General features: G+C 41.8%; 1 protein-coding gene across 1 annotated transcript in view; it reads right to left on the bottom strand.

The window, feature by feature from the left end:
• Positions 1–10,513, bottom strand: part of LOC124552370 (carbonic anhydrase 1-like) — a 120,460-nt gene extending 109,947 nt beyond the window's left edge. The window contains exons 1-2 of the mRNA XM_047126635.1: positions 10,459–10,513; positions 1,212–1,286 (exon numbers count right to left, since the gene is read on the bottom strand). Of these exons, the coding sequence (XP_046982591.1) occupies positions 1,212–1,286; positions 10,459–10,513 (130 nt within the window). The remainder of the gene's footprint in view (positions 1–1,211; positions 1,287–10,458) is intronic.
• Positions 10,514–14,067: the final 3,554 nt, after the last annotated feature.

Raw genomic sequence — 14,067 nt, forward strand, 5'->3', positions numbered from 1 at the left:
CACTGACCCATTCACTGTTTGTTCCGCAAAGAAGAACGGTCCAACAATCCTGTCGTGCATTATCACGCACCAGACGTTTAGTTTAGGGCTATCACGAACATGTTCAATGACAAAGCGCGGATTTTGCGAACCCCAAATCCGAACATTACGCCTATTAACCCTTCCTGATAGATGAAAGGTTGCCTCATCTGAGTATAAACATCTTTCCACGAAGCTGGCATCCATATCAATATGCTGCAGCATATCCCCAGCAAATTGTTGTCGGCGTGGTATGTCGTTCGGCGTCAGATGTTGCAGAATTTGCACTTTGTAAGCACACATACGAAGACGGTGGTGAACTAACGATGCAATGTTGATCGAGGTACATAAGGTTGCCTAGATGCTTAACGAATTGACTTACGTGGGCTTCTGAAAAACGTTTGTCTGGTGTCTTCTGAAACTGCGTAACGTACACTGCCAGAATGTTTCAGAGCACTTCCTGTTGCCACAAACTTCCTGTACCATTGCTTAATTATTTTCGCATCAGGTGGATCACATTCATACACACGACGATAATTTCGCACAGTAATCGGCGATTTTGTTTCTGCAAACCACACTACTGCTTGCGCGCGCTGCTGTGGAGTCGCCATTTTCACTTCATGCGACCATCCTGCACTCTGGCGACCATACTTGGCACTTGTGACGCGGGAACATAAATTCTTTCAGATGCTCTATAATGTGGTGCATTTTTCATTGTCGTACCTACTGTGGTTTTTCTGTCTTGGGTTCTTGAAATCAGGGAAGTTTGAGTGCGACACACTGTACTTGTAGGTTTTGTTTCATCTCCTTGAACTATAATCCCCTTTCCTTTTTTTCTCATCGATTCAATTTATTGCTTACTTAATCTACAGAACGAACAACGCCGTGGTGAGGCTGCTACCCAGTCTCACTCTTCTCTCAAAAACTTTGCTTTCATGCAGTCTTGTTTCTGTACAAGTTGTAGACAAACTTTCGCATTCCATGTTTTATCTCCACTATCTTCAGAAAGCCAGGCAACGCTGTAAAAGCTTTTGCTAAATCTGCAAATTCTATGAATGTAGGCTTACCTTTTTTCAGTGTGTCTTCTAAAATTAATCTTAATCTAAATGATGGGCTCGTGGAATGATGACGGATAGCAGGGTGATTACTACGAGAGTGGAGAGCAGTCTTCTACTGTAGAACAGTGTACTTACTTAGTTCACTCAAGCGATAACCACCAGGAACTTTGGGGTTTCCTCTTCCGTGCACGCGTCCTTCATCAGCCAGCACTGTAATTTAGGACAGAAGAATAGATAATAACGTTGCTAAAGATAAACATAGCTAATGCAATTAAGGACATGACGTCCCACACATATCTGGTGAAAATAACAAAGGCACTAGAGAATCCTAAAATTTGTTCTGAGTTCCAGAAACTTATTGTCTGCCAGGCATAGTTAGTATTTTATTGTGAAATATATCAGGTTTGCTAGTCTCGTGCGGGTCACTATCTCCCCCTTGCGATAGCGCTACTGTTAACTAAAGCAATACCAATGCGTTTTCCATACTATGCATTATCAAGGGATGGATGGGAGGATGTACTTTATGGCCACCCTAATAAAAGTTAATAAAAAACAAAATCCCTTAATTGTTGGCTTATAAGAAGAACATACTTACAAAGAAGTACTGACACTCAATGCATTTTCAGTAAAATGTACTACCAAGCTGGGGGTACTTTGTGACCGCCACAAAAAGTATTTTAAAAGGCGCAGACTTCGTTCACTCTTCTTACTTTTGCTCACAACATACCTTTTGTAGAGTTTTTGATGTTTCAGTAAGGTCTTGGAACTGAAAATATTGAATAGCATTCATTGTGGAAAGTGACACCTACTATGTACACTTAAATTTTTGGGGACAGCTTAACTGAAAATTTTTAAGCATTTATAGAACCTTGTATAAGAGTTCATTAAGAACAATAAATATTTTTCTTCAAAATTTTAACATATAAAGTAACTATATTATAATATTTTCAAAAGGTAGGCATAAAGTACATCCCTCCCTTGGTGTTGTGCGGGTTAAAGGAAGGGGCCACGAACTTTTGGGGATCATGGATCTGTTGTGCATTAAAATCCTATTGTATAGGAAGTTTGTGGAGAAACCTATAATGTTATCAGCGGTAGCAATTTGTTCTGTATAGGTTTTATTCACGTGGAGTATCAGTCTCTTCATTTATTATTGCGATGTGGTATCCGTCTGTTCTGGTTGTGATTTTCGTGAGGTTGGTACCAATTTTTTTCATTTATAATTTTCTGGAGGCGAGATTCTGCCATTTTGAATGAACTTGTGCATATTGTTGGAGGTTATCTGTTACACGCAGCCCGCATCTCGTGGTCGTGCGGTCGCGTTCTCGCTTCCCACGCCCGGGTTCCCGGGTTCGATTCCCGGCGGGGTCAGGGATTTTCTCTGCCTCGTGATGGCTGGCTGTTGTGTGCTGTCCTTAGGTTAGTTAGGTTTAAGTAGTTCTAAGTTCTCGGGGACTTATGACCATAGATGTTGAGTCCCATAGTGCTGAGAGCCATTTTTTTTGTTACACGCAATTTTCGCGTTTTTTTTATCACCATGCGGGTTGCCAAACGCTCGTATGGCTCAGTGACCCTGTAGTCAGTGTTTTCATCTGCTGAGTAGTCCTGTATTTGCTTGTGTAGTGCATGGCGTGTCGTTAGACAGTACTTTGAACACAGAGGCCAGTCACGTCGCTTGGCACAGAGCTTCGAATTCGGCAGGGCTTCGTGGACGGGCAGACAAGTAATCTTAATGCGTTGTAATAATTATCTCTTCAGCTGCACGTATTAGTTTTTATTTATTTGATACAGATAAGCGTAGCTTATGTTGCGTTTATGCCGACAACTTATTGCTGGCATCTCTCCACCATGGCCCATCGGTGATGAAACAAACCCACCGATTCCTACTGTCACAACCGGCCGGAGTGGCCGAGCGGTTCTAGGCACTTCAGTCCGGAACCGCGTAACTGCTACAGTCGCAGGTTCGAATCCTGCCTCGGGCATGGATGTGTGTGATGTCCTTAGGTTACCTAGGTTTAAGTAGTTCTGAAGGGGACTGATGACCTCAGATGTTAAGTCCCATAGTGCTCAGAGCCATTTGAACCTACTCTCACATTCAGCCCGCACCATAGCTGTTCGCTACGATCCTCACCAGGTGAAAATATCAGTCTGGTCTGTGTTTCGAGATGTGGCCACCGCCGGCAGTCCTGAAACACGAGCTGTGAATGGCTGCTTCAAGGTCACTCTTGGTTTCGTTTATGTGCTTTCCTGCACATCATACATGGAGTTCTGTATCTCCACCTACATCCATACTCTACAAACTAAAACTAAACTCTGCCTGAACAGTCCATGAAGTCCCAACGGAACCGACCGGCCGCCGTGCCATCCTCAGCCCAAATGCGTCACTGGATGCGGATATGGAGGGGCATGTGGTCAGTATACCACTCCCCCAGCCTTATGTCAGTGTAAGAGACCGGAGCCGCTGCTTCTAAGTCAAGTACATCCTCAGCTTGCCTCACAAGGGCTGAGTGCTCCCCGCTTGCCAATAGCGCTCGGCAGCCCGGATGGTCACCCATCCAAGTGCTAGCCCAGACCGACAGCTCTTAACTTTCGTGACCTGACGGGGAGCGGTGTTACCACTGTGGCAAGGCGATTAGCATCCATACTCTATAAACCACTACTAACCACCGCAAAATGTATGGCAGAGGGTACATCTCATTGTACTTATTGAGGATTTCTTCCCGTTCCATTTGTGCATGGAACGCTGGGAAAATAGCTTCTTTAATGGTTCTGTGTGCTGTAATTTGTCCAGTCTCATTTTCTTTATTTCTACTGCAGTGAAACTCGTTTCATCTCCATCTCCGACGTCCAAGTCGCCCAATGTGGCGTCGAATGCAATAAGTACTTGCCCTCGGCGGCCGAACTTCCCCAAATGGGGGACTCCCGGCCTACAATGCCGTACGCTCATTTCATTTCGTATCGTGTTATAATATATTCCTAGATTTTTCAATTAAAGTTGGCTCTTCAAACGTACTACATATGCTTTCATGGGATAGTTTGCCTCTATCTTCAGCCATTTGTCTCCACAGATTTGCGTTTCCCTGTCACTCTCTCGTGTATCAAATAAATGTACGACCATTGATGCCCTGTTTGTAAACGTTCAGTATCGCCTGGTGGCCCTATTTGGTATGGACTCCCAACACTTGATCAGTTTTCTGAATGCTATTTTATTAGCGGTCTCCTATGTAGACTGCATTTTCCCAGTATGATACCAATGAGACCACCACACATGGGAGTAATGTTGACAATATCAAGAGTGAGATTTTATACACACACTTACTCCAGTCGTTCTCGGACGCAACCTATCTGGCACCAGAAACATACACATCATCACAACTGCTTCATGACAGACAACAAAAGGTATAATAATTTTTGGAAAATAATTACATTGTTCTCAACATCAGTTAGGGTATTATGTGACATGCGTTTTAATTGGTCAGCTTTCCCACTTCCCTGACCCAAGCATCAACCCTCTTCTGCTCGATGGCTTCAAGTCAAAGTGTGTAACATGGCGGTAGGTGGTGGTAAGTCCCTATGGGACCAAAATGCTGAGGTCATCGGTCCCTAGGCTTACACACTACTTAACCTAACTTAAACTAACCAGAAGCTAAGCTAAGAACAACACGCAGACCTATTCCCGAGGGAGAACTCAAACATCGAACGGGGCAGCTGCGTGAACTGTGGCAAGGCGCCCCTGACAGTGCGGCTACCCCATGTGGCTGTAAAATGGCATTGTGTACATAACCATGTCAGTGCATGGCAAACAGAGTGCTGTAAACGACTTAGGAGTTCAAAGAATTTGTGCACACATGGATCACCCTCTCATTCAGCACAACAACGCCACATCACACACAGCATCTGCAACAATCGGACGCCTTCCTCCATACAGTCCTGAATTACTTTCATTTGTTTCCAAACTTTGAGGATTTCAAAAAATGGTTCAAATGGCTCTGAGCGCTATGGGACTTAACTTCTGAGGTTATCAGTCCCCTAGAACTTAGAACTACTTATACCTAACTAACCTAAGGATATCACACACATCCATGCCGGAGGCAGGATCGAACCTGCGACCATAGCGGTCGCGCGGTTCCAGACTGAAGCGCCTAGAACCGCTCGGCCACTCCGGCTGGCTTTGAGGATTTCACTTTGATAGTGATGAAGCAGAGTAAGCAGAGGTGAGGTTGTGGCACTGTCAACATCCATTCTACAGTCACAATATCGACAAACTGGTCTCTCTCTGGGAGAAATGTGTTCGCTACCATCGTCACTATGCTGCGAAATAAACATATGGAAAGAATAAAGATGTAGAATGTTAATAAGGATTGTCCTATTTTAAAATATTTAAGAGGTTTCACATAAAAAAATGCAGAGATGCAGGTTTTCAGGACGCCCTCGTATTCCAAAATTTATAAAACACGAAATCTGACTAGCGCAGAGGCTGTTTCATTATCCCCAGAACGGCCACCGTGGGTCTCCATATCGGTTTCTGACGTCATAAAGCTGCATCACCATGCCTGGTCACTATTTCTGATCGCCATCTTGGATTCTGACATCACAGAGATGCGCCAGTATTCCTGATCAGCTATCTTCGATCGCCATCTTCGATCTTGATGTCACTGAGATGCATTTGTACCTCTGCTCTATCATCTGGGTGGCCATCTTGGATTGACGTGATAGAGCTGCAACAATGTATCAGGGTGTGCCATTGCGTATCGTCATAGTGAATTATGACACCATAGATTGCACCATATCGCGTGATCAACCCTCTTGAATTTTCAACCAACAGGACAAAGACTTATCTTGAATTTCCCGCCAGTTTACACTTAGGACAATTACCTTACTTCCACAGTGACCCCAGAGTCCCTCAATTTTTTCTCAAATTCCCACAATTCTGAAGTCCCTGCTATTTCATACATAGGACAATTTGTTTGTGTCAGGGGGATTGGGGAGGGGGACATCCGGTAAGACTGGATGATGTCATGGGTGGTGTCACGGTAGGAAGGGTGATCTGGCAACAATGTAGACTGTGCCAGAACTCTTTCAGCTACTATACCACCAATAATCACTGAAAAATTCTAATTCCAAAACTGAAATATGGCCTCTGCACTAAAATATTCCAATAGGAATTAATGTATTGTTTTGCAGTGTTGGTTCACCATAGTAGTTTTCAGTGCCTTTAGCAACATTGCAATAATTGGAAAATGAAGTATAGTTTTAGAAATAGAGGTTAATGGAATTTTCACAGACATCTATTAATGGTTCTTAGCCATTTTATTATGGCAGAACTTTGAAAATACAGACTACATGAGTTTAGAATCTACAAGAGAGTTCCTCACAGTGTATATCTAAAATATGATAAGAGGCAGATAGAAGAGGTTGTAAGTTTAAAATTTTTGGGACTGCTAGCTGATAAAAAAATTCAGTTTGGAGGAGCATACAACAGAAATACTCATGTCCCTAAGCAAAACTTTATCTGAAGTGCGAAATGTTGTGAGACATAGGTGATAAACTGATTCCATATTGTCACATGGGATCCATTTTTAGGCTTACTCATCAGCAAAACCAAAGTTTCCCGAGTTCAGAAGCTTGTAACGTGAATTAGTTGTGGTGTTAACTCGAAACCCTCTTGAAAAGACTTGTTTCAAGAACGTGGAGATACTAATTATTCATTCCTAATACATCTGTTCCGTAATGAAATTTGTCATAAACAATACACATCCTTATGAAATTAAAGACTTAAAGTAAGAATAAACATCACAGAGATTTAAACTCGCTTACTTTGCTCCAGAAAAGCCTCCATTGTTCAGGAACACACATTTTTGATAATTTTCCTGCAGCCATAAAAAATTTAACTGCTAATAAAGTTCAGTTTAAGTAGGGCCTAAACTCCTTCTTTTACATTGATGAATATCTTAGTACAATGGACTGATGTGTTTATATTATTAACAGTATCATGTAATGTGAGTATTTTGTAAAATATAACTTCTGTGCATCTTCAGGCCAGTAATTTGATCAATGTAATATGTTGTAAACGAATTTTTCTCTCAGATAATGTGTGGCTACAATAGTCTTAGAATTCTCACGTACTCCTCAGGGTATTGTATATATTTACATCTTTTCTGACAAGTTTATTACCTCTTAAATGAAACTATATTCAAGACTTTTTGACTTATTCTACATCCACATACACTATTTAACTTAAGAACTATGGGAGGGACATTAGCGTATCTCCTTTTCTTTGTAAATATAGTATTTATTCTGATTTTATGACAAGTTCTATATTCTTGAACATTTTCTAGCTACAGTATAAGGAATGAAAAGTATATTTAATCTGATCTATCTACAACATTTTAAGCTGATTACTGAATACATATATTAATGTTTCTTTTGTGAGTTATGGTGTCAGTTTTAAATCGAAGTAGAACACTATTATTATAGCTGAAAATACAGAAAAACAAATCTTATAATGGAGCTGAACGCATTCACACTCCATATCCATATGGACTATTTAACTTAAGAACTATGGAATGGACATTAGCGTATCTCCTTTTCTTTGTAAATATGTAGTATATATTCTCATTTTATGACAAGTTCTATATTCTTGAACATTTTCTAACTACAGTATAAGGAACGAAAAGTACAGGGCTATTACAAATGATTGAAGCGATTTCATAAATTCAAAAAACTCATAAAGTTTTGTTCGGCTGAAGCCGCACTTCAGATTTCTGCCGCCAGAGCGCTCGAGAGCACAGTGAGACAAAATGGCGACAGGAGCCGAGAAAGCGTATGTCGTGCTTGAAATGCACTCACATCAGTCAGTCATAACAGTGCAACGACACTTCAGGACGAAGTTCAACAAAGATCCACCAACTGCTAACTCCATTCGGCGATGGTATGCGCAGTTTAAAGCTTCTGGATGCCTCTGTAAGGGGAAATCAACGGGTCGGCCTGCAGTGAGCGAAGAAACGGTTGAACGCGTGCGGGCAAGTTTCACGCGTAGCCCGCGGAAGTCGACGAATAAAGCAAGCAGGGAGCTAAACGTACCACTGCTGACGGTTTGGAAAATCTTACGGAAAAGGCTAAAGCAGAATCCTTACCGTTTACAATTGCTACAAGCCCTGACACCCGATGACAAAGTCAAACGCTTTGAATTTTCGGCGCGGTTGCAACAGCTCATGGAAGAGGATGCGTTCAGTGCGAAACTTGTTTTCAGTGATGAAGCAACATTTTTTCTTAATAGCGAAGTGAACAGACACAATGTGCGAATCTGGGCGGTAGAGAATCCTCACGCATTCATGCAGCAAATTCGCAATTCACCAAAAGTTAACGTGTTTTGTGCAATCTCACGGTTTAAAGTTTACGGCCCCTTTTTCTTCTGCGAAAAAAACGTTACAGGACACGTGTATCTGGACATGCTGGAAAATTGGCTCATGCCACAACTGGAGACCGACTTCATCTTTCAACAGGATGGTGCTCCACCGTACTTCCATCATCATGTTCGGCATTTCTTAAACAGGAGATTGGAAAACCGATGGATCGGTCGTGGTGGAGATCATGATCAGCAATTCATGTCATGGCCTCCACGCTCTCCCGACTTAACCCCATGTGATTTCTTTCTGTGGGGTTATGCGAAAGATTCAGTGTTTAAACCTCCTCTACCAAGAAACGTGCCAGAACCGCGAGCTCGCATCAACGATGTTTTCGAACTCATTGATAGGGACATGCTTCGCCGAGTGTGGGAGGAACTTGATTATCGGCTTGTCGTCTGCCGAATCACTAAAGGGGCACATATCGAACATTTGTGAATGCCTAAAACAACTTTTTGAGTTTTTGTATGTGTGTGCAAAGCATTGTGAAAATATCTCAAATAATAAAGTTATTGTAGAGCTGTGAAATCGCTTCAATCATTTGTAATAACCCTGTACATTTAATCTGATCTACCTACAACACTGGCTTATGCATGATCAGTGAGATAGCATTTCATGAATGGTTGCCTAGACACAGCAATTCAAATATAGGACTTGTGTTCTGATGTGACACATATTACAATTATTTCAGTTCAGTGCATTTCTTTCAACTGATCTTCATTAATTCCATCAATTACAGTATACACTGGCTGACATCAGAAGTGAAGCATACAGAAGACGTGGTGATATGTTAATGTAACTTACTACGTGCACATACCAACGGGTAAATAAATGATTAGAGCTGCAATTCTCTGTGAGTGCATTAGTGTTATTCGTGTTTAATGTTGTTATTAGAATGTTAAGGTATGTAAGGGGCATTGAACAACATGAGATGTTGAGCATTCACAGTGAAGGACACAGAGATGCACATACTCTTGTGAGATGGCGTTATCAGCATCCAAAAGAATCGCGTGAAATCCAGTGAAACCATCCAGAGCGACTTAAACTGCAACGACCTCATAAAACATATAGTAGGAAAAGCACATGCCACACTGAGATTCACTTGGAGAATCTTTCGGAAATGCGATCCATCCACAAAAGAAGTTGCTTACTGATCAATCATCTGACCGATTCTTGGGTATTGGTAATGCCTGGAACTTGTAGCAGGTTGGTTTGGTAGGGAAATAGAGGAGATGCAATGGGGAATTTTGACATGTAACATATGTGAAGGCATTTTGTAAGTACTGAACAAACTCTTGGCGCAGATGCCACCAGAGAGATCTAGTCCATCACATAGAGGTTACTGTCTAACAGCCATTTGTCCCATGCACTATTTATGAATGAAAAAGCTAAGGCCCAAAAAATTGTCGCAACTCAAATATCAGAAACATTTGAGCTCATATGTATATCTGCTGACAGCTGCTAATGGCGCAGACTACTCATGAATAAAAAACGTAAGATCTGAAGCAATGATGAGAATGAAAAAAATCATGAAAATTTGAGCTAACAGCTGTCCATCGCATGCACTATTCATGAGTGGAAAATGGAAGCTCAGGAAGGTCAGGAGATGTGGATATATCAGAAATACCTTCTGCCACACACTGTAAGGTGGTTTGAGATGTAGATGCAACAACATCTTAGTTAACACCATGAAACTGTTCGTATTTAAAGTTCATCCCATCATTTAAACTAAGCAACGATGAGGTGCCTTACTGGGCCTGTTTTCTCTGTTAACACTTCTCTCCCATTGTGTGTGACAAGTGTGTAAATTTTTTCTACGACCAAAATAGGAAACGAAGTGCAAGATGGTCCAATTTCGACAGAATTTTGTATAGTCTACATTCTAGTAACGATATGTAATTTGTATTGTACTTCTACCGGGACAGATTGGTACTACCCTCTATTCTACAGACATCACAAGCAGATGAGGGTCTTACCTGTGACAGCGAAGAGAGTGCATACTTTAACAGCGATGCACTGGTGTGGCGGCATGTTGCAGAAATTTGTCACACCGGCTCGTAGTCAGCACCTGCAATGAGATAACGTACTGAGTTTTTGTTTAATTTAGGACTTACTTCACACTGGCAAGATTAGGAAATTCAAGTGCACTTTCACATGTAACCTGAGTTCCGTAGAGGGAACCATAGTTATCCAACAGAGGAAAGGGGACCTTCGGTTTGTATTTAATGAATTTTATATTTATATGGTGTATGAAACAGCCCATAGCGAGAATCGAAACAGTAGTCCATTGATTAGCCAGTTGTTAGCAGTCCCCAACGCTACTGAGCTTTTACAGGGTGTTTCAAAAATGACCGGTATATTTGAAACGGCAATAAAAACTAAACGAGCAGTGATAGAAATACACCGTTTGTTGCAATATGCTTGGGACAACAGTACATTTTCAGGCGGACAAACTTTCGAAATTACAGTAGTTACAATTTTCAACAACAGATGGCGCTGCAAGTGATGTGAAAGATATAGAAGACAACGCAGTCTGTGGGTGCGCCATTCTGTACGTCGTCTTTCTGCTGTAAGCGTGTGCTGTTCACAACGTGCAAGTGTGCTGTAGACAACATGGTTTATTCCTTAGAACAGAGGATTTTTCTGGTGTTGGAATTCCACCGCCTAGAACACAGTGTTGTTGCAACAAGACGAAGTTTTCAACGGAGGTTTAATGTAACCAAAGGACCGAAAAGCGATACAATAAAGGATCTGTTTGAAACATTTCAACGGACTGGGAACGTGACGGATGAACGTGCTGGAAAGGTAGGGCGACCGCGTACGGCAACCACAGAGGGCAACGCGCAGCTAGTGCAGCAGGTGATCCAACAGCGGCCTCGGGTTTCCGTTCGCCGTGTTGCAGCTGCGGTCCAAATGACGCCAACGTCCACGTATCGTCTCATGCGCCAGAGTTTACACCTCTATCCATACAAAATTCAAACGCGGCAACCCCTCAGCGCCACTACCATTGCTGCACGAGAGACATTCGCTAACAATATAGTGCACAGGATTGATGACGGCGATATGCATGTGGGCAGCATTTGGTTTACTGACGAAGCTTATTTTTACCTGGACGGCTTCGTCAATAAACAGAACTGGCGCATACGGGGAACTGAAAAGCCCCATGTTGCAGTCCCATCGTCCCTGCATCCTCAAAAAGTACTGGTCTGGGCCGCCATTTCTTCCAAAGGAATCAGTGGCCCATTTTTCAGATCCGAAACGATTACTGCATCACGCTATCTGGACATTCTTCGTGAATTTGTGGCGGTACAAACTGCCTTAGACGACACTGCGAACACCTCGTGGTTTATGCAAGATGGTGCCCGGCCACATCGCACGGCCGACGTCTTTAATTTCCTGAATGAATATTTCGATGATCGTGTGATTGCTTTGGGCTATCCGAAACATGCAGGAGGCGGCGTGGATTGGCCTCCCTATTCGCCAGACATGAACCCCTGTGACTTCTTTCTGTGGGGACACTTGAAAGACCAGGTTTACCGCCAGAATCCAGAAACAATTGAACAGCTGAAGCAGTACATCTCATCTGCATGTGAAGCCATTCCGCCAGACACGTTGGCAAAGGTTTCGGGTAATTTCATTCAGAGACTACGCCATATTATTGCTACGCATGGTGGATATGTGGAAAATATCGTACTATAGAGTTTCCCAGACCGCAGCGCCATCTGTTGTTGAAAATTGTAACTACTGTAATTTCGAAAGTTTGTCTGCCTGAAAATGTACTGTTGTCCCAAGCATATTGCAACAAACGGTGTATTTCTATCGCTGCTCGTTTAGTTTTTATTGCCGTTTCAAATATACCGGTCATTTTTGAAACACCCTGTATATACAAACTGTCCAGAAAATAAGGCCAAATTTTCACATCTATACGAAAGTGGGAAATAGAGCAATAGGGTATCAAATTGATCAGAGTGAGGCCTTGTTTTACAAAAATGGCTATATTTGATTGAAAGTAATCAGGGTAATTAACAAAAATGTAACTGGTGATTTGAGGAAAAATTGCTGCCCGAATTTTCAGAGCCATATGAAAAGTAGGAAATAAAGAAACAGAGTACCAAACTGACTACCACGGGCTCTAGTTTTATTAAAAGATATTTAATTGCCTGGAGGTGAGCAGAGTAATAAAGTAAAACTTAGAGATTTGCGGCAAAATTGAAATATTTCACGAGCAACGGCTACTAGCAATGTAAATCATATATTGAAAAGTTCATCTCTTCAGGGCGAAGCTATTTTGTTCATAAGAAGTTACATTGGGGTAGGAATTGTGGAATTCTCCCTTTCATGATGAAAAACTGAATTAAATATCAGATTACAGTATAAATTGAAACTTTTTTGCTTTCTCTTGATTTTAACAATACTAAAATACCTATCGATATTGAGATACGGTATATTATATTTCATGCTTTCCGAACGGAACTTGAAAGTAAAAAAAAGTTGAAAAAATAAAAGAACGGTTCTGAATAATGATTTGTCCGAAAGTAAGATGTAAAACAGATTAGAGAAACAACAGCCTTGCCTCATGTGCTGTGCACAATTTCGAGTATCATTCAAAGGCACGCCAAATGATTCTCTAATCTATTTTATTTCTTACTTTCTGATAAATAATTTCACAAAAAATTTAACCAGTTCTTTAAAAATATTCTTTCCTCATCATGTCGCGATTTCCGAGGCTGTGGTTAGATTGGTGCCTAATAGCACATCTTAAATTGCTGCAATAATTTGCAAAACTCTTCTAAAAGATTCTTTATCCTTAATCACACCTACAGCCAATATTCAGCTAATGAGTGTTATTGGACTCCTCCTAAAATCTTGTTTTTTTCGTGACAGATTGATCTGTAGCATAGCCCTAGGTCTAGGTTAGGTTGAAAGGCGATAAGATGATCGTTGTTGGCGATGCAAACGAATGTGCCTTCCAAACAAAGGCTGTGACAACAGTCTTTTTAAATACGTCAGCGCCATATTTAAAGCACTTTCCATCCTAAAAGTTAACACAGCAAGGCCAACTCGGAAAACGTACACTATATAATGAACGAGTCTCCGACGAGTATTTTGCCTCATATTGTATACACAGATCGTACTACGAAAAATGCAAAGGGTAACTTTTAATCGATATCCTGACATTTGAACCGATATCGAACACAATATACACTCCTGGAAATTGAAATAAGAACACCGTGAATTCATTGTCCCAGGAAGGGGAAACTTTATTGACACATTCCTGGGGTCAGATACATCACATGATCACACTGACAGAACCACAGGCACATAGACACAGGCAACAGAGCATGCACAATGTCGGCACTAGTACAGTGTATATCCACCTTTCGCAGCAATGCAGGCTGCTATTCTCCCATGGGGACGATCGTAGAGATGCTGGATGTAGTCCTGTGGAACGGCTTGCCATGCCATTTCCACCTGGCGCCTCAGTTGGACCAGCGTTCGTGCTGGACGTGCAGACCGCGTGAGACGACGCTTCATCCAGTCCCAAACATGCTCAATGGGGGACAGATCCGGAGATCTTGCTGGCC

This window comes from Schistocerca americana, chromosome 10 (genome assembly GCF_021461395.2).
Source record: "Schistocerca americana isolate TAMUIC-IGC-003095 chromosome 10, iqSchAmer2.1, whole genome shotgun sequence".
In the NCBI taxonomy this organism is placed as follows: Eukaryota; Metazoa; Arthropoda; class Insecta; order Orthoptera; family Acrididae; genus Schistocerca; species Schistocerca americana.